A 22,047-nucleotide genomic window follows, 5' to 3' on the forward strand; every position below is an offset into this window, starting at 1 on the left:
CAGCTTATAGATACACATGTAATTCTCATGGAGGCTGTGTCCTTAGTGTCTGGGAGTTCATAAAAGGCACAGATACATGACTGAGCTCTTTCTGGGGACTGAAAAAGGGAAAGGGAGAGGAGAGACTGTAGATCTTAAAATTTACCTGTGGGCCCAAAATTCCAGTGGGTGGCCTAGTCTGAGGTAGGCTTACCTGGGATAAGCAAGGTCCTATTAAGTCTGGCCGGCCTTTCATTTCTTCCTTGTGCACATTTTCAGCATCTATGCATGATCTTTCCTAATTATTAAGTAATCTATGCTATCAGAGAAGACTTTAATACTTGTTTTGTGTTATGGGCCAAAACCAAAACAAAACAGTACGCTGAGGGAGAGATATTATTCTGGGTGATATCTTTGTTATTTGAGCTGGTTCTAATTAATGTGGATTCACATAATTAATCCACAACAAGCATTAAAAATAAACTTACTTTGTTGTTGAAGATTTTATTAATAAAAGAGGTTCCTAAATGTTTCCTTTTCAGCCAAGTCTCTTTAGTTATTATTGTAAATTCAAACTTGGAATTAATACAGCCCCTCAAATGCCTGGCTTTGGGGGTCTCATTTTGCCATCTGGTTGGACTTCTAACTATCTTCTTTCCCAGAAATGATCATTGATTTCGATGAGCATTTAGAAGTTAAGGTGAAAACTATTTCAATATGTTTTTGAGGCTCAGGATTTGCTTCCAGGGTGATGCATTAGCTAATAGTTATTTTTGGTGGAAGCTGCCCCCTCTTATTATTGATTATGAGTCTCTGTTCAGCTATTTTGAACTCTGGGTGACAGCATGTAGTACTTTGGAGCTACAGTGTATGGTACTTTCAAACACACTGCTCTGGATTTCAGAGCAGAATCTGATTCAGTGAGACCCCATGCTGTAATAGAATTGGGAGTGGTTTGGGAAGATGCTCTGTCAAAGTCTACCTTTGTATTTTCTCTGAAAAAAGGGTTTGAGGAAATGAATAGAATAACATCTTGGATGAAATAAAATTCTTTTAAAATTTAGTTGGAGTAGAGGATGGATGAAGAGGTTGGGAAGTATGTGATATTCACAGTGCAGATCCACCCGTGAAGTGTTTGAGAGCTGCGTACCCTGCGTCCATCCCAGCCCTGCTTCTGCACATGACAGCCTAAGAGGAGACAGGGCTGGTGCTGGCCCAGGCCGGGTAGAACAGGGTTTCACCTGTAAAGCAGAACTTCTAGAGCACGTAGACCTTTTAGGGTGTGGAAAAAAGGGAAGCCTCATATGCTGTTGACGGGACTGTAAATTGGTGTGGCCACTATGGAAAACAGTATGGAGGTTCCTCAGAAAACTAAAATAGATCTACCATATGATCCAGCAATCCCACTCCTGGGTATTTATCTGAAGGAAACAAAAACACTAATTAGAAAAGATACATGCACCCGTAACTGAATCACTTTGCTGTACAGCAACAATTAATACAACATTGTCAATCAACTATACTTCAATTTAAAAAAAGAAAGGACACATGCACCCCTATGCTCATTGCAGCATTATTTGCAGTAGCCAAAGTATAGATGCAACCTAAATGCCCATCAATAGATGAATGGATAAAAAAGATGTGATGTATATACACAGTGGAATATTACTCAGCCATAAAAGAGAATGAAATCTTGCCATTTGCGACAACGTGGATGGGCAGGGCGTTATGCTAAGTGAAATAAGTCAGACAGAGAAAGACAGATACTGTATGATTTCACTTTTGTGTGGAATCTAAAAACAAAACAAATGAACAAATAGCAAATAACAAAACAGAAACAGAGTCATAGATACAGAGAACAAACAGGTGGATGCTTGGGGGAGGGTTGAAGGGGGAGAAGATGGAGATTAAGAGGCACAAACTTCCAGCTGCGAAATAAATGAGTCACCAGTAGGAAATGTACAGTGTGGGGAATATAGTCAATAATCATGTAATATCTTCCTGTGGTGACAGACTGTAACTGGACTTATTGTGGTGGTCATTTGGAAATGGATAGAACTATCAAATCACTAAGTTGAGTAACAAGAACTAGCATAGTGGGCTTCCCTGGTGGCACAGTGGTTAAGAATCCACCTGCCGATGCAGGGGACACGGGTTTGAGCCCTGGTCTGGGAGGATCCCACATTCTGGAGCAACTAAGCCCGCGGGCCACAACTACTGAGCCTGCGCTCTAGAGCACACGAGCCACAGCTCCTGAGCCCGTGTGCCACAACTACTGAAGCCTGTGTGCCTAGAGCCCATGCTCTGTAAGAAGAGAAGCCATGGCAATGAGAAGCCTGCGTGCAGCAACAAGACCCAGTGCAGCCAAAAATAAAATAAATAAAATAAATTTATTTTAAAAATAAATGACTAGCATAGTGTTGTAGGTCAGTTGTACTTCAAAATCAAACACACATATTCATAGAGAAAGAGATCAGATTCGTGGTTACCAGAGGTGGGGGTGGGGGGAGGGGGAGTTGGATGAAGGCAATAAAAAGGTACAAACTCCCAGTTATAAGATAAATAAGTGCTAGTGATGTAATGTACAACATGATAAATATAGTTAACACTGCTGTGTGTTGTATATGAAAGTTGTTAAAAGAGTGAATCCCAAGAGTTCTCATCACAAGAAAAAAATGTCTATTTCTTTCATTTTGTATCTATATGAGATAATGGATGTTCACTAAACTTATTGTGATAATCATTTCATGATGTAGGTAAATCAGATCACTATGCTGTACACCTTAAATTTGTACAGTGCCGTATGTCAATTATATCTCAATAAAACTGGAAGAAAAAATAAAAATAATGTAAAAAATAAGAAAGAAAGAAGGAAAGAAGGAAAGAAAGAAGGAAAGAAAGAAAGGAAGAAAGAAAAAGAAAGAAAGAAAGAAGGAAAGCAAGCACATGGCCCTTATTGCCAGAAATGAGCGGATGTAGCCCAGATCCTGCCATGAAAAACCTTCATTTCCCTGGGACAAGTTCAGAAGGGCTCTTCATGCCCTGTGATGGGCTGACCAGCTGGCAGAGTGCCAGACCACAAAACCAGCACCTGCCCTAGAAAAGAGAAGAAAGAACCCACCTAAGGCTCCAGGCCCCAGTTAGAATTCTTATATTGCTCAAAACTAAATTGATCATGTTTGCTTGACATCCCTCCCTCCCTCACTAGGATGAATTGATTAAAACACCAATGAGACCAGCAGAGATGTTCAACCTCCTGATCTAGATGAAGAAAATGTCTCTTGCATTTTACCTCCAAGCAACATTTGGGCAGAGTTTTAAGTATTACCTATTCTCCTAAATTTCTGGCAGTATGAACTAGTTGACAGATGGAATGTCTCTGAAATGAAGTTGTTGCAACATAAAAAGTAACTGCTGTTTTTAGGAAGTTGAAGAAATAGTTGCTACTACAACCCTGTTCATGCCGCTAGAATACTATGCTGTTTTCACCCTTATTTGACACCTCCATACTTTGTTCCCCTCCTGTTCTGTGGTATTTTTACAACACAAGCAGCTCCTGTTAACTTTTTTTTAAAAGATGTAAGATTTTTAAATGTGCTGTTACTATTTTCACAACTTTTATATAAAATTGCTTCAATGTGCATATTCCTTCTTAACTAGTTAATGGAATTCCTTGGTTTGCAGAGAATTAATTCAAGGGTGTAACATCTACAAGACATATGACTGTTTGTGGCCATGCTTTAGTGATAGCAAAGCAGGCAAGATTCAGGGGGGCCTTGAGTGGGACATGTTTTCAATAATTGATCATGAGAAGAAAGCAATTGACTAATCTCTTTCACTGGCAGCTCTTTTTTTTCTTTTAACATCTTTATTGGCATATAATTGCTTTACAGTGGTGTATTAGTTTCTGCTTTATAACGAAGCGAATCAGCTATACATATACATATATCCCCATATCTCTTCCCTCTTGCGTCTCCCTCCCACCCTCCCTATCCCACCCCTCCAGGCGGTCACAAAGCACTGAGCTGATCTCCCTGTGCCATGCAGCTGCTTCCCACTAGCTCTCTATTTTACGTTTGGTAGTGTGTATATGTCCATGCCACTCTCTCACTTCGTCCCAGCTTACCCTTCCCCCTCCCTGTGTCCTCAAGTGGCAGCTCTATTTTTTTATGAAAGGAATCTGTGCTTTTCCCTGGGCATATGTTAACTTTCAACCAAAGCAAAGACAAATGGAGCATCCAGAGTTAAACACCTAAATAGAGCCTACTGAAGTTCGACCTTACTAATTGGGATTGTGTGATCATTTGGATGGGAAAGTTTTACTTTGTGCCACCAGTGAAAAGTATTTGCTGAGCTGTTAATATAAAACAGACCAAAAGTTTTTTTTAATTTTTAAAATGTTCACCTTTAGATATTTTTGGTTAAAAAGAGTAACTCCTTTGTCAAAGTGTAGTTTTCAAAAAGTTAAATACATGACTCTCATACAAATATGGAATGAACATGTACCAGAGATTTAGTCAATTCATTAATGAAGGAACTAGCAGAATGTAAAGCTGGTTCAAAGGAGAACCAAAGGAATGGGTTTAAAGGCATTAAAGAAAGGATGTTGGGATAAGATGCCAGGGTTAGATATAAAACTGGTTAGCAGTCTAACAGGAGAGTAAATCTGGACAGAAATCATCTGCACATCTACCGAACAAGAATCTACAAGTTATGGTCAACTTTCAAAGTCCAGGCTTTTAATTAGTAGTAAAGAGCTTGTCAAACACAGATCCAGTGCCCTGGGTCATGAAATAATTCTGTGTGGGCTGTTAATACTCCGGCATGACACTGGAGGAACATGCTTCTCTCCTTCACCTTGTTTACAAGGTTTGGATAATTTTCCTTAACATATTATTAAAGTGAGCTTCTACCTGTATAGGCACCAAGAATAGTCAAATTCTTGGAGACAGAAGGTAGAGTGGCGGTTGCCAGGGGCTGAGGGGAGGGAGGGAGAATGGAGAGTTATTGTTTTATGGGTCCAGAGTTTCAGTTTCGCAAGATGAAAGATGTCCTATGGATGCATGGGGGTGGTGACTGCACAACTATGTGAATGTGCTAAATGTCACTGAACTGTACACTTAAAAATGGTTAAGATGGCCCATTTTATGTTATGTGTGTATGAGCAAAATTAAATAATTTTAAAAAGTGAGCTGACACATAGGTATGTGAAGAAAAAGTTAACAATTCTTCATCCTACTGAGATAACCCATTTAATAACCCTATGTTTTGTCTTAACTCACTTTTCCTCATTCATGAAAACATAAGTAGACTTTTTTTAAAAAGGGATTATTAAAATTCTTTGTGAAATTTTCTTTTTTAACAATATGTCCTGGACAGGCCTCTAGGTTACAGATATTGATCTAACCCATTCTTTTTAATACAAACTCCATAGACTGGATATATTGTAATTTATCCAACTATTGCTCTGCTGATGGAAATTTGAGTTGTTCCCAGGTTTGGGGTGTTTTTTTTTTTGCCAGTACACAAACTGTTATAATAAGGCTGTTTTAATACAAGAAACTGATGCTGAAGGCCAGGACCTGAGTAAAGATGGCAAGAAGGCAGAGGAGGGAAATGGATCAAAGAAATGTTTTCTTGGGAAAATGGATTGGATTTAGTGGACAGTTGAAAATTTTGGTGTAAGAGTGGGAGAATGCATAGTGCTGCCATTTTATTAAAAGTGGGAATAGCAGAAGGTTTCAGAAGAGATGGCAGAGAAGCCAAGAGGGTGGAGTTTGTTTTGACAATGCTGTGTTCGAGTTAGGTGTGCCATCTCTGCCCAGCTTGGGGAAGGTATCACAGATAAAGACATAGATTTGAGAATCCTTCACATAAAGTCATAGTTGAAGCTCTGAGAGTGGATGAGACCTGTTCCCGGGGAGGCCTTGTATTCTAGAGGAAGGAGGTGATATCCATGGGAGTTACTTGCATTTAGGGGTCTGGCCAAGGAGACTGAGAAGTTGTGGTCAGAGGAGGAACAGGCAAGTTAAGCCTGGAGAGGGAAGAGCCTGAGATTACGTCCCAACTAGTCCAGTCTTAGGAAATGTAATAACGTTAAGTACTTAGGTCTGAGCAGTACAGACGTTCCCTCTCACTGCTTGCTGTGTGTGCCTTTCATGACCCCTCTGTGACTCTGTTTTCAAATGCTGGTTTCCTTGTGTATAAACCACCAGAAACAGTGGTACAGTTTGGTAAGCCAATTTGGGCCACTGCTTTGAATTTAAGGACTAAGCCAGGGCTTCCCTGGTGGCGCAGTGGTTGAGAGTCCGCCTGCCGATGCAGGGGACACGGGTTCGTGCCCAAGTCCGGGAAGATCCCACATGCCACAGAGTGGCTGGGCCCGTGAGCCGTGGCCGCTGAGCCTGCGCGTCCAGAGCCTGTGCTCTGCAACGGGAGAGGCCACAACAGTGAGAGGCCCGTGTACCGCCAAAAAAAAAAAGGACTAAGCCAAATCAAATAATCAAACTGCACAGTTTGATTTTAGTTTGGCATCTCTCAACAGTAATTACAAAGTCTTTTTTTAAGGCTATATTAGGTTCATATAAACTAAGACTTTATTATTAAAGGAGAGTATGTGTCAACTGCACAAAACCATGTGAACTAGAGAGGCTGCAGAGGTTCCCTAAGGAAGCAGTGAACACAGGGATTTCGAACATATTTAGAATGAGCTTTGAAGCTGTCTCAACAATCTGTATTACCATAATTACCCTATTGCCACCAGATCTTTTTATAAAGGATCCGTGAATTTTTACATTTTGCCTACCTTAGGTGATTGGAAGAGAGACTGAAGGGAATTACTAGCAGTCCAAATGCCTTATTTTGTTACCTTTCAAACTTGAGAAATACCCAAGTTTGGAAGAGCAGCTGAGTCATTGGAACTGCTTGATGCCACTGAGGAGTGAAATCAGTGGGAATTTGCCAAGTTTGAGGCTGGATTCAATTTACAATAATTTCAAAATTGGTTCCCAGTCTTATATCAGATACCATGGTTGGAGGTCCCTAAAGACGAATCAAAAGAAGCGAAGCTGAGGACTCTTACCCATAAAGTGCTTTGTCATCTTGGGGGAAAATAAAAAAGAATACATAAGAAAATATTGAAGAAAAATCTCTAAGGTGTCCTGTGGCCCTCAGGATTGTGTTTATTGTTGTTGAAGGAATTTGCAGGTAGAGTGGGGTTAGTCCATACTTGAGTTCTCTCGACCCACAGGACCATTTGGTAAGGAAAAGTCAGGTGTGGGAGCAGGGGGGGACTGGCAGGTTAGGGAGGCGGCAGGTGATGAACAAGCTGGTTTCCAGGTAATGTGATCACAGTAGGTTTGTATGGTGGTCATTTTCAGGCATGATGGACTCAGGCCATCATCTTGGGTTACTTGATTATAAATTGCAAAGAAGGAGGTCATAGCAGTGGAGCCTTGATCTAAACAAAGACAGATGAGCCCACAGTGGAAAGCTTGTTGTAGGTTCTGCGTCACCTTGAGTAGCTTTAGTAGTCTGCCGTTAGTAGAGACTGCTAACTGAGGGTGGGGCGGTAAGATTCCATCAGAATCTTACCGTGCTCAACACTAGTTCATCTAGATGCGTTCATGTGTCTTGGGAACTTATCATGTGTTCCAGTAGGTCCTTAGGAAAGCAATTTAGTGACTGAACTCACCTCATCCCTACCCCAGCTGAGTGCCCATACCAACTGCTTGCAGGAATAATCAGGACAAATCCTGGATTCTTTGCCCAAGGCCCTGAATTGTATAGGAGTCATCCAACCTTGGGAATAGAGAGGTTAAGAATGGAGATTTCCAGCTTTGGTGTTGCTTCCCAGTCACTTGGCAGTGGAAAATCTTTCCTCCCAGAGGCTGCCTTTGGCTTTATTTTTGGCCCAGTTGCTGAGTCCTGCTCTGGTCTTGCCTGAACATGCACACCTGGAATCCCAGGACCTGCTTTTTTTGCACCATCTCCATAATTCACAGCTGCACTGTTTTGAAAGAGACGCCAAAATCCAGACACAGCAAAGCAGCCTCTTTTGCGTGTGCTGAGGTCCTGAGTGACAGTTTTATCTTGGACATATTCCCTTTTCTTTCCTCTTCTGCTTGTTCATTTTTATCTCTCTCTGCAATATATAAATAATGGACTTATCCTATTTACTGCACAAAGAGAAAATTAAACGTCTGAATTGTTTAGAACTATGGGAAAGTATTTCCAGAGTGTGAAAAAATAGACACTGGACATTTCAGCTTTTGGTGTAGTGGGAATTTATTACTCAGCTTAGTAACAGTTTTGGTCCAAACCAAGCAGTTGTGTGGGCAAGCAATGCTTTTCTGAATAGCACTGCAAGAGACAGTTTTGTTCGTATTTGAGACCGCGTGAACCAAAGGTATCTTTCCATCAAAGACTGATTATCTCTGAATCTTAGACATATCACAGAAGCTGTGGAGCCCTAGCCAATGGATTTTACTTGCATGAGATATTGCATAGCTCCCAAAGGGGAGGGAAGCAAAAGGGGAGGGAGGCAAGAGAGAATCAGAGCCCAACAATAAATAGCTCTTTGTACCAGTCACCCCCTCCCAAACCCCATACTGCTGAGATCATAGAGTAAGTTAGCAGCATGCGGTAGAAGGCACTGCTGCCCAGCAGCTTGGCAGATGATGACCAGATGTGAACTTGTCTGTCCACAGTGTGTGGCTGTGACCTGGCCCAAGGGGGCTTCTTCATAAAGAACGGAGAGTATCTCTGCACCCTGGACTACCAGAGGATGTATGGCACGCGCTGCCATGGCTGCGGGGAGTTTGTGGAAGGAGAGGTGGTGACCGCCCTGGGCAAGACCTACCATCCCAACTGCTTTGCTTGTACGATCTGCAAGTAAGTGTGGCTTTCCCCAACAGAGAAGCGCTGGGTTCTGCTGTCAAAGCTTGGAATGTGCACTTTGGTCTTGAGTTGTACTTAGTCTCTCTCTTTTTTTTTTTTAGTATTTATTTATTTTGGTTGTGCCTGGTCTTAGCTGTGGCATATAGGATCTTTTAGTTGAAGCATGTGGGATCTAGTTCCCCGACCAGGGATTGAACCCAGGCCCCCTGCATTGGGAGCGTTGAGTCTTAACCACTGGACCACCAGGGAAGTCCCTTGAGTTGTACTTAGTCTTAAAATATCTTTTCTTTAAAAAAAATTTTTTTTAATTGAAGTACAGTTTATTTACAATGTTGTGTTAGTTCCAGGTGTACAGCAAGGTGATTCAGTTATACACATATATCTTTTTCATATTCTTTTCCATTATAGATTATTACATGATATTGAATATAGTTCCCTGTGCTATACAGTAGGACCTTGTTGTTTATCTATTTTATATATAGTAGTTTGTATCTGCTAATCCCAAACTCCTAATTTATCCCTCCCCCTCTCCTTTCCCCCTTGGTAACCATAAATTTGTTTTCTATGTCTGTGAGTCTATTTCTGTTTTGTAAATAAATTCATTTGTATCATTTTTTTTAGATTCTACATATAAGTGATATCATATATTTGTCTTAAAATATTTTTTCTGATGCACCTTTAGATGTTTTTATTTTCCTAGTGTGTTATCAGGCTTAGTCAAAAAGTAATTTACTTAGGAAACTTTATATGTGATATCCTCCACTAAATAATGTGACTGATTTTAAGTGCCTTGAAACCAAATCTGAAAGCAGCTCTAGATCTTGAGACATTTTGAGCAATGGAAACATGGGAGGAAATGGCATAAATACTTGGAAAGATGAAGCTTATTTGGAAGTATCAGTTCTTATCAGATGAAGCTTATTTGGAAGTATCAGTGTGTGGGAGTGGGTGTGTAAAATAGTTGCATTTGCTCTATAACCAGGGAGAGCAAACTGCCCCATGGGCCAAATTAGACCCAATACCTGTTTTGTAAATAAAGTTTTATTGGAACACAGCCATGCCCGTTTGTTCATGTATTGCCTATGGCTGGTTCCAAGTGACAGTGGCAGAGCTGAGCAGTTGTGACAGAAACCTTATGATCTGCACAGTCTAAAAAAATATTTACAGTCTGATCTTTCAGGGGAAAAGTTGCCAACCCCTCCTCTCTATCATCCACCAAGGTTAGATCTTTACTGCACAAAGCAGCTTGATTAAAATGATCAGTCAGAGAGAAGGAGGAAACTGTGTGAAGTGTGAGTGGAAAATGTGGTTCATTGTTGTTGTGTTTTGAGTGCTACACATTACAAAATTTACAATGGGCTTGACTCCTATAATGAGACTCACCAATAAAGGATCAGCTACTTAATTGACCCATACTAATCAGGCAATCCCATGCCTTTTGGAATGGTGTTGATTCTATGTGCTCCATTTTGCTATGCCTTTGTAAAAACTACAGTTCAGTTCAGTTTGTTTTGTTTTTCAGCATTTCATGTTTCTAGGCCAGAGAAATGTAAACTCTAGAAGGGTAAATATGATTTTGTATAATTAATTAACAAGATAAATTGTAATTAATGTGGATAAATTGTAATAAGATTTAGATGAAATAGTCATAATCAAATTATTTTAATAACTTTATATAACTATTAGCCCGTTTTTAAATTATATATATTTTAAAATCATAATTTAAAAATTCTGGGTTAATGAGCTGAACTTTTTTCTGTATTTAATCAAAAGCAAAGCTTCCTCTTGAACTCTCCTTTTTCAGGCTGTAGATCACAGCCTGGTTAAGAGCCTGGACTGGCATTCGGGAGACTCGAGTTCTGGTCCTGCTTCCTGGGCTGATTTGAGACCTATGTGAGCTAACTTTTCCCCAGCCATTGTCTCATCTGTAAGGTGAGAGGCTGTGAACCGCATAGAAGTGATTCCCCAAACCTGGATGGTCACTGGAATCCCCTAGGGAGGGTCTCTTTAAAAATATCCATTTCTAGCCTTTCTCCCTCCTAACCCTCATGATGATTTAGTAGTTTCTGAAGGGCCACCAAGGAGGAGGAGACTCAGTCAGGTTGGAGGGCGCTGGCCCAGGTAAACTCCAAGAGCCTTCCTGATCTTGGCCCGGAACGATCATTGCTTCAAGTTGGTAACGGACAAACACTTATCAGCTGTAGCCCTGGCCCTGCATGTTTGAGCCAGCAGAGAGGTGCCCACTATTGCTGCTGTAATAGTGCTGCCACTGTTGCTGCTGCTGAATGACGCCAATTTCCTCTGAGGAGGCCACCTTTACAGTTTACAAATTGCATTCATGTAGAAATCAATTTAACCCTCTGAGCAATTCTGTGAAGTCAATCAGGAATTCGTATCCCTTCTTATGAGTGACTTTGAGACTCAGAGTGTAAGGGATTTTCCCAGTCCCTCACATCGCAAGGCCAAGATTTGAACTCAGGTGTTCTGACTCTAAATCCAGTTCTCCTTCTATTACAAACATTCAGGCAAATATCAGAAGGAAGTGAACCCATATGGGCAGAGGACGTAGGGAAATGAAGGGGGGGTCATTTATGAAATAACAAAATTCAAAATTCAGAAGACCTGGTCGCATTGTTGAGAACTGGACTCTGGTTTGTCCCATGGTGGATCTGTGTGGGGTTCAAGTTTAAAAATAGAAGCTTAGATCAGATGCAGGGCCTGGACTAGGGTGAGGCCAGGGAGGCTCCTGGGCGCACAGTTTAAAGGGGTGCTTACTCCCAGGTCATGCGGCACTCCTGACAGCGGGGGCCTCCTTAGATGCTTTGCCTCGGGTGCCTCGCTGCCCTCACCCTGGTCCTGGCCCTGATCAGAGGCAAAGAACTTGAGCTTATTGTGTCTGTGGACTCTTCACCCCCTGAGGGCCTCCTTACAGAGCAGATTGGATGGAGGCTTGCTTGGTTTAACTTAATAAGTGCGAAGCGATAGGCCTGTTGGTATCCACCAGACTGTGACTTTGATTATTAAAGACAGAGCAAGTTCTGAGTTGGTGGATACCACCTGCACCTGCCTGTGGCTCGGTCTCCCTAGCTGGTCGATCCACGCAAGTTGCTTAACCTCTCTGGGCCTTATCTGAGCAATGGAAAGTAACACGGCACCAGGAGAGGAGAGGAGAGACCACCTCAACTCAGCACTTCTAAAATTTGGCGGTGTGAGCGTTTAAAACTCTCCTTGATGACTGGCAGCAAGCACATTTGTGGAGTTAAGTCCAAATTTACTATCTGTGCGTGCATTATGGTCAATCACCAACTGTTAGACGGCCTAAGGGCAACTTAAGGCAGCTGTGAACATAAAACATGTCCAGAAGCTTGAATTCGTTCTTAAGAAATTGCTTCCAACTCAGATGTGTGGGGATGTTTGGCTTATGAGTTTCCAATTTCCTGATTGACAGAATCACACGTTTGAAAACTCATGATGAAGATCATTGGCAAATTGGTCAGTTGCAAGAAAGTAGGCATGGAAACTGTCATATGGCTATTAATTAATGACTTTTTTTTAAAGCTATCTGCCTGCTGAACTGGGAGCAGAAGAAACTGATAACGTACCTGAAGAAGGCAATGTTTTTGCAACGTGTGCTGTTATTGATGAATATCTAATGTGAAAGGAAAATATCTTTCTGAAAAGAAGCTAATACTAATTTTTAAACAGATATTTATAGCATCTTCATATTTCTCCAAGTTTATAAGGGACTGGGCCCCTAGCACTGTGAGATATTTAGTTCGCCCATTCAGACGTCCAGGACAAAGTCTAATTCAGCATAATTATCACATTGGTCCAGGGAACTTAAAGAGTTAATGCTTGACCTGTAAACAGTTCTCTTGGGGAAGGGCCTTAAGCTTGAATAGGAATGCATGGCATTTAAAATATTTCTTCATGGATGTGTTTCCATTTGGAAAAGGAAAATTTTACTGTGTGTGCCCTGCTAGGTGACTTGTTGGAACATCCCTCCACTAATGAGTGGAGGTAAATGGTATCCTTTTACTATCTGGTTGCCCGTAGAAGCCGTGCATTCTCCTTTCCTCTCAAAATGAGGCACGTTTGTGTGCTTGTTTGGACTGGATCCAGCTGGCTGGCTTGCTTCAGGCTGCATTTCAAATGGTTTGGCTGGTGCTCCTCTTCGAAGCAATGAACTGGCACCAGAGGCCAGCCAAGCAGGAGTGAGGAAGAGGAATGAAATTGCTGCAATAACCTTGAGGGCAATGTCTTTCTGTCTCCAGGCGCCCGTTTCCACCCGGTGACCGAGTCACATTCAATGGGAGAGACTGCCTTTGCCAACTCTGTGCACAGCCGATGTCTTCCAGCCCTAAAGAAGCCTCCTGCTCTGGCAGTAAGTGCCCCAGCCACCTGTTGACATGAATTCCTTCATTCCTCAAAGGTAGCTTAGGCAGGTACCTTCCTTTTTGAGAAACTCTGGTAGTGGGAGCCGAGAGTAGGCCTATCTAAGGCATTTTCTTTCTCTTTTTTTTTTTTTTTTTTTTTTGCGGTACGCGGGCCTCTCACTATTGTGGCCTCTCCCGTTGTGGAGCACAGGCTCCGGACGCGCAGGCTCAGCGGCCACGGCTCATGGGCCCAGCTGCTCCGCGGCATGTGGGATCTTCCCGGACCGGGGCACGAACCCGCGTCCCCTGCATCGGCAGGCGGACTCTCAACCACTGCACCACCAGGGAAGCCCTCTAAGGCATTTTCAATTGTAAAACGTGATGCGTGGAGAAACCTTCACTAAAACCCATGCAGTGAGAAGCATCTCCCTTATTTCAAAAGGACAGAAATAGAATTGGACATCACACTGTGTATTTTGATAGTAAATGAAGGAAAAAGAATTATAAGCTGTTACATCAGAAACGCCCCTCTCTGGTCATGGAGGTTAAGCTGTGAGAGCATTTGGTGGTGATGTGATTGATGTCTCTATATTAGAAAAGCTATCCCCACTGTGCCTTGGGCACATGTGGTGGTTATTATTTACTCTTGAATAATTCTTTATTTTTTTTTATTTTTTTTTTTTATTTTTTTTTTTTGCGGTAGGTGGGCCTCTCACTGTTGTGGCCTCTCCCCTTGCAGAGCACAGGCTCCGGATGCGCAGGCTCAGCAGCCATGGCTCACGGGCCCAGCCGCTCCGCGGCATGTGGGATCCTCCCAGACCGGGGCACGAACCCGCGTCCCCTGCATCGGCAGGCGGACTCTCAACCACTGCGCCACCAGGGAAGCCCAATTCTTTATTCTTTATCACCCTTAGGTACTCTTTATTCACCTGGAGGGTTTCTGACAGTTATTCACTGAACAGATAATTTGCTGAGCACGTACAATGTGTGTGTCATTCACACTAGAGATACAGGCGTGGACAGAGCATACTCAGAATCCTCAGGAAGCTTATGTTTTAGTAGGAGCAGGCAGACGATGAGTGCGTGTACAAAAATATCGAATACGTGAAGAAAATTAAAGTGGGAAGAAAAAGCAGAGCAATGGGTCTGTGTTTGTCTGGGGCAATCAGGGAGACCACTCTTAAAAAGTGTCACCCAAGGTGAGATTGGAAGAAAGTATGGGACAAGCTATCCATACATCATGGGATTGGTAATTCTTTTTTTTTTTTTTTAATTTATTTATTCTTGCTGTGCTGGGTCTTTGCCTCTGCGCGAGGGCCCTCTCCAGTGGCACCCCTCATCGCGGTGCGCGGGCCCCTCACTATGGCGGCCTCTCTCGTTGCGGAGCACAGGCTCCAGACGCGCAGGCTCAGCAGCTGTGGCTCACGGGCCCAGTCGCTCCGTGGCACGTGGGACCCCCCCAGACCAGGGCTCGAACCCGCATCCCCCGCATCAGCAGGCAGGCTCCCAACCACTGCGCCACCAGGGAAGCCCGGGATTGGTAATTCTTGAGGACAAGGCTTGTCTGACCTGTATGAATCCAAAGAAAACCAACTTCCTTCCAAATAAAAATAGTGGCCAATGGCAGTATTTCTTGTAGTAAATAACATTGGGTAGGTCAGTTCACTCTGAGGTGAGAGGGATTCTGAACTCAGGACAGCAAGCCAGGAAGCTCTCCTTCCCTCTGTTTCCTGGGGCATTAGGACATGGACTTGATAGAGGTTTGCCTCGGTTTCTGTGGATTGTGCCCGTCCTCAGGGAACAAATGCCTTTAAACCCTGCCAGTCTCAATACATAAGAATGAGATAAGCCCCTTCTGCTCTGGAGGAATTTCTTGTAATTTATAACAGCACTTCCAAATCCTCCTGTTAAAGTAGAAGAGGTATACCTGTTAAAAATAAGAATGTTATGACCAAACATATTTACATAGAAATTGGATTTTAACCATTGGGAGAAAAGAAGAAAATAAATGTATTAGTGCATCTTATTCAACACACATGATCAGATCCTTAGCATGTGCATTTATATGCCCTACTAATAAATAACAGCAGCCTGGGTAGGATAAGGGCTACAAAACAGGACACTATCCTAGACCCCTAATAGGGTTTCAAGTCCTTCACTGTGCTTACCTACTCTGCCCCATGCAGGTCATTGGGAAGGTGACCTAGGTTGAGAATAGGTACCCCTTGCTTGAGAGGGCTTGCTTTGAAAGTATGTTACCAAAAAACTTTGCAGGTATTCTTCTGTCTAGTTAAGAAAAACAGGATGTTATGAGTCCCAGGATAGGATGACAATCTATAACAGAAGATCATGTCCATAGGCCTATTATAGGACTGGCTGCATCCTCAAATTCAGTGGAGTCCTTTAGTCCAACTATCTTTCTTGATAGGTGAGGATATTGCAGCCCACGACGACATTCAAGGTCACACAAGCTATCCAAAAATAAGGTAGGGTTAGAGGCAGGGCTTCTGACTCCGAGTTTGGGGCTGTCTTTTTGTTTCATCTAATACTCCTCATTCTTTGGTTTAAGAAACAGAAGGAGGATATTTTTAAAGGCTTCCAGTCCTCTTCCTCCATGTAATTTGAAAGCATGTTTCCTAATCATAGCTCCACCAAAATGGTTATTCCAATTTTTATTAAACATTGTTTTGCTTTATCTATATTTTCTTTTTTTATATGACATAGTTGTTATGCACATAAAAAAGAAATTAAAATTCTAAGTATAAAATGTATCAGACTCAAATTCATTGCATTTCTAATGCTAGATTTGCGTATGTGCAAATTGTTGGACCAAATCATATTTTCTCCTTTGCTCCCAGTGGATGAAATCCCTTTTCTCTGTGCAACTGCTTTGGTCAGAACATTTTTATTTTCAACAAGTACTTGTCTGTTTAGATAAGTACTCACATAGCATTTCTGGGGCGTGTGGGTGTGGGTGTCTGTCAAAAAGAGAGCTCTTATATATGGATACACACATGCAAAATACCCAAAGGAGGCAGGCACACAAATACAAGAGCAAGTGAATTTTCAGCAAGTTTCTGAAATTCACTGGAGCATAATTAGAAAACACTTGGTTATTCTTTGTAATTCTTTAAGAAATGCCCTATATTTTAAAACTATACTGATGTTACTTTGATTCTTTTTTTTTTAATTTAACTTGGCAAAGTTTCCTAAAGAAAAGCAAATAATGAAACTTTTCTTTGATAATATTCACAGTGTTGGTGAAATAGATCAGAGAGTCAAGGTCCTCTTTTTCCTTTGAAATGTTCTTTCACAAATGAGTTTGCTCTTCTGAACCGAAATTTTATTTCACGTTCTGTGGCTGGTTTTCCATAATCACTGAATAGGAGGTGAAGACAGTGTGAGAGGGAGAGAAGAAGTGAAGAGTGGCCAATGGAAGCAAGTCAGTGCTGTGATGAGAATTAACACAAAATAGGCTCTGTTTGAGCTTACTCAGTAGAGGTGCAATTTCAGCCACTCAGGGGCCACCATATCTGTGTTGCTCTAATTTAGGGAGACATGCCTGTGGAGTGCCTGTGATGTCTTGGGTACTCTGCTTGGCGCTTTCTTCCACGTTACAGTAACTCTTCTCACCTTTATTTTATTTTCTTCTTAAAACACTTGCGTAGTACTCACTGTGATCAGGCACTGTGTAGCTGGTGTACAAATTTTAACTCATTTAATCCTCAAAACCACCCTATAGGTTGGTACTAAAACTATCCCCTTTTCACAGATGAAGAAACAAAGGGCCATAGAGGTTAAATAATTTGCCCAAGGTTACACAGTGGTAGAGCTGGGATACAAACCCAGGCTCCAGATGCCATGTTACTGTCCCAGATATTTATTTCACAATGTAGGTATTACTCTCTGATTTCCAAAGATGGGGGTTGCTGAGCCTTGGAGCAGTGACCTGACTTGTCTGCAGATTTACTCAAGTGTCTGCCTGCAAGGGCTGTGTGCTTTCTATGTGCCACAGTTGCCTCCCTGGCGTAGCAAGGTTTGGTGAATAGAAACCATCAGGAAGTTATTCATAGAAACAAACTACTTCAATTAAAGATTATTGCCCTTGAATTAGTAAAAACTGTTGCTGCACCCAGTCTAATGCAATTTGAATTCAATAAGCAACAAACATTATATAGCATGGAGATAATAGTAAACATTGCCTCACAGGGTTACAATGAACATTAATTAAACTGCTTTTATCATTGATAAAAAAAATCAATTGCCCATGTCTAGCTGATTCATTCTTTAGAAATAAAAATGTATGTCCAGAAAGCATGATGCTCTCCCAGAAGTTTAATGACACTACTTTAAGGCCTAACTTCACTCCATTCTTCATGTATCTGCCAGTAATTGAGGGACTGGTTCTTGTGGTGTAAGGAGCCTGGTGAGGGGGAGTCTGTGTGTGACAACCTAGAGGGTAGGGAATCGGGTTTGGATGTTGCTTCCTGCACGGCTCTGGTGTATTTCAGGCATCCGAACAGAAGTGGGTTGCTGTCTACGATCACCCTTTCCGTTTCAAAGGGTGTCTGATTGTGTGTGGGTTTGGCAGATTGATGCGATGAACACCCCCCACACATACATCCAAACCCATCTTCCTCTCCTTTACCCCTTCTGTACAGCATTGCCATTGTTCCAACTGCTATTGGAACTCCTAAGGTATTGGGGCAAATGCTGTGCTTGGACTGAATTTAAATCATTTCAGATAAACAGTCATGTGCATGTTTTCAAAGGGGAGGAAGAATTTTTCAATTATTTTACTTTTCTATTTGGTGCAATAGCTTTTAATAGTTGCAAGATAATTTTTCTTTTATCTATGTTCTCTCTCAAAAAAAACATTTGCAGGTTGAGTGGGATTGTCTGCTGAGGCACCTACAATAGGTGGAGTGGTGATGATCTGACGCTGGCATCTGACTGCCTGGGTCAGGCTCTGGCTCTAGCCATCTCCTGACCTCTCCATCCTCCATGTCCTCTTCCATCAAATGGGATGGCAATAGGTACCTACCTCATAGGATTAAATAAATAAATAGATAAAAGTACTGACTACTTATAAAACAAAAACTTACTGTTCAGGCATTGACTTCTGAATTTTTGTGTAGGACAATCTTTGCTTTTTGTGACTGTGCATTTTTCACTCTACCGTTCATGGTGGCTGTCTTTTCTGTTCATTTGATATTTTCCACCAATATGTAAAACCTATTGTGAAGGCAGGAACACGTGCACACATACAACCCATGGATTGTTGGGTTTTGACTCATGGTGATGGGTTTTGCGGCAAGGTCTTCAAAACAGATCAGCCCCACCTTCTTGAGACACTTTCTTCCAGTAGGATAGGATGGCAGAGGAGGCTTGGCAGGCCTCTGCTAAAGAGTATGGGTTCTGGACAGATTGATGGCTGGTTTTTATCCCAGTTCTACCACATACAGGCTGTGTGGCCTTGAGAACTCCATCGCTGCCAGCGTTTCTTTGCCTATAAAATGGGAAACAATAATAGTTCCTTTCTCGGGCTTCCCTGGTGGTGCAGTGGTTGGGAATCTGCCTGCCAGTGCGGGGGACATGGGTTCAAGACCTGGTCCGGGAGTATCCCACATGCCGCAGAGTGGCTGGGCCCGTGTGCCATAACTACTGAGACCGCGTGCCACAACTACTGAAGCCCATGCTCTGTGACAAGGGAAGCCACCACAATGAGGAGCCCACACACAGCAACGGGGACCCAAGGCAGCCAAAAATAAATAAATGAATTAAAAAAATAATAATAATAATTGTTCCTTTCTGATTGGGTTGTTGTGGGGATCATATAAGTAAAGTACTTAAAAGATTCATGAAACCTAATAAGCTCATCCAAATGTTAACCATTGTTCTTTAAGGAATTTATGAGACTAGAACTTGAGCTGAGAGATAATTTAGAATCAGAAAGGAACAGAAGAAGAGAGCATAGCATGCTGGTTTCAAATGTGGGCTCTACCTTTCAGAGTGCTTGGGTTTCACTCCGGGTCCTGCTTCTTCCTAGCCATGAAGTCGTGGACAAGCTATTGGATGTCTCAGAACCTTCATGCTGTCGTCTGAAAATCGGAAAATAGCTACTCCTAAGGGTTTTTATGGGAATTAAATAAGATACTACTACATGGGAGAACAGTCTAAATGTGGGGAGGGTACTTGTAAAAACAGCACAGGGGGAACCCAAACAGAACAAAGGCTTTGTTCTTCCACGTCCTGAGAAGAAAAGCTGGAAAGTTAGAGCAAGGGCACCAGGTCTCTGGAGGCTTTGAGGAGTTTGGCAATGTGGAGCTTGGCTTAACCTGGAGGACAACCAGATGAAAACAATGTTCTAGAAAGATTAAGGTGGTAATGGCAATAGTGGTGTGCAAAATCAGTGATTTGACATCAGTGATCAGAGCTGGGGAGACCATTGGTTGTGGGTACAGGTAATGGCTGTGAGAAAAGGTGAGGAAGATGAATGAAAGGACTATGTCAAAGAAAGATATGGATGTCATTCATTCATTCAATGAGCATTTCTCTGAGCACCTACTGTGCTCCTGGCACCAGCCAAATTCTTTACTGCATAGTTAACATCATGTATTACGGTGATACATTTGTCACAATTAAAAAACCAACATTGGTACATAACCTGTTGCATTTTAATTGTTTAAATGTGTGCCCACCTCCACCACCAAGTTAATGAACTCATTAAAGATAAGGACCCTGCTGTCTTTCTCTCTTATACAAGGTCTAGCACATTAAAACCCTAGATAAACATTCCAGAAATTGAATCAAAGCCATCTTTATCTCTAAACAGAGCTAATAACAATCTTCTCTTTTTAAATGGGTTTAAGTGTTCATTGTAAAACAATACAAATTTTACAGAAAAGTACAAAGAAGGAGATGAAAATCACCCGAAATCCCATCACAATGAGATTACCTCTATTAACATTTTGGTGGATATGCTTCTGGATTTTGCTCTAAGTGCTATAGACACGTGTACAACTTCGCATAAATTCTTCCCATAGCATTTTGGTCATGTGCCTTCTCATCAAACATCATTTGTTCTTTTGAGGTTCACACAAAAGATTGAAAGCTTTGAATTTGCTTAGGCTCCCTGGCTACAGGGCCAGCTCACAGGTGTCCCGGCCAAAGCTGTGCTTTGCATTTCTATTGTGACAGTTATTACCGCATAGCTCCCCTAGCTCTTTGCATCTTTTTCTCTCCAACCAGACTATGAGCTACCTAATGACAAGCTCTTTTATTTTTTTTTCCCTAAGAATAGCACTGTGCACACAGCAAGTACATGAATGTTCATTTAGTGGGTAAATTGATACCATCCCAGGAGAGCCTTTCAGGTAATAAATCTCAGCTCCCAGGTCTGGAATGTTGAGTTCTGAATGCTACTTGAATGACGATGGTGACAATGGCTTTTGTGGTTTTGTAAAATTACATAGTACAGCTTGGGTGCATGAGGGCAAGGTGTATCGGCATGTTTAAATGTTCATTTTCTCATCTTATTTACAAGTTTTTCCTCTTATTTAATAAAAGGGGAAGGAGCTATTGCTTTAGATAATTTGGCTGATGACGGCATCACAAGGTTTTTTTGACTTTGGGGCTTTTTTTCAGTAGAAGGGTCAGGGAATGTATTTCCCAACTTTGAGTGTGAGGTTAGAGAGGCCTCACCTGTCTGGGCACTTCGGGTGCCAGCCCCTGGCCTGGAAGGACAGGGTCTAACCTGACATGGCAGTTCCAATATTGCTCTACTGGGTACGGATTAGACTGTTGAGAGAGTTTGGAATTGACATAGTAGCCAAAGATTCATCGCAGGAGGACAAGGTATGTCACAAAAAGGAACATTAATATTTAGATTTTTCAGACTGAAACCTGTTACAATTATGAGTCAGACATAAAGATCCCAGAGTGACATATCTTTTCACTTAACCAGAACCTGGATCATCTCGGTTGCAAGAAAGGAAGAAAAGTTCCCACCTTACAGGGAATGGGTCCAACTAAGGGGCAAAAAGGGAAAATGGGTACAAAAAAATGTTTCAGTGGTTGGCAAGTTAATGGTATTTTGTTATTTGCTGTTTTCATTTCACTAGATACGTCTTTTATGTAATAAGACCCACACCTTCTGACAACTTATCAGTAAAACTAGAATTTTAATGATTGGAAGCGTGGTTATTCCCCAGTTTAATTTTTCAGCAGCAGTAAAGATTTAGCTGTTCAAAGGGCTGCTGTGTACATCTATAGTTGTATATTCCTATAGCCTGTCCTCAGAGGGATACTGAGAAATTACTCTTAGTGTTTATCTCCAGAAGAAAGGGAGTGGTAGCAGGGAGATAGGGGAGGAAAGGAATTATTTTTACTACATGAAAAAAAAAATGTTGAACTATGTGTATGTATTACCTATTTAAAACCAAAGCACATCAAAAATAAAAATAATGTTAAATTTAAAAAAAATTTAAAAAGGGACTTCCCTGGTGGTGCAGTGATTAAGAATCCACCTGCCAATGCAGGGGACATGGGCTCGAGCCCTGGTCCGGGAGGATCCCACATGCTGTGGAGCAACTAAGCTCGTGTGCCACAACTACTGAAGCTCACACGCCTAGAGCCCGCTCTGCAACAAGAGAAGCCACTGCAATGAGAAGCCTACGTACCACAACGAAGAGTAGCCCCTGCTCGCTGCAACTAGAGAAAGCCTGTGCATAGCAACGAAGACCCAACGCAGCCAAAAATAAATAATATAAATAAAAATAAATTTATAAAAAAA

The 22,047-nt window shown here is 41.9% G+C and overlaps 1 protein-coding gene across 1 annotated transcript in view; it reads left to right on the plus strand.

Moving 5' to 3' along the window:
* ABLIM1 (actin binding LIM protein 1) overlaps positions 1-22,047 on the plus strand; it is a 186,393-nt gene that overhangs the window by 49,683 nt on the left and 114,663 nt on the right. Inside the window, exons 3-4 of the mRNA XM_081228323.1 lie at positions 8,688-8,871; positions 13,152-13,261. Coding sequence (XP_081084449.1) covers positions 8,688-8,871; positions 13,152-13,261 — 294 coding nt within the window. The remainder of the gene's footprint in view (positions 1-8,687; positions 8,872-13,151; positions 13,262-22,047) is intronic.

This window comes from Mesoplodon bidens, assembly GCF_964165515.1.
Source record: "Mesoplodon bidens genome assembly, chromosome: 1".
Lineage (NCBI taxonomy): Eukaryota > Metazoa > Chordata > Mammalia > Artiodactyla > Ziphiidae > Mesoplodon > Mesoplodon bidens.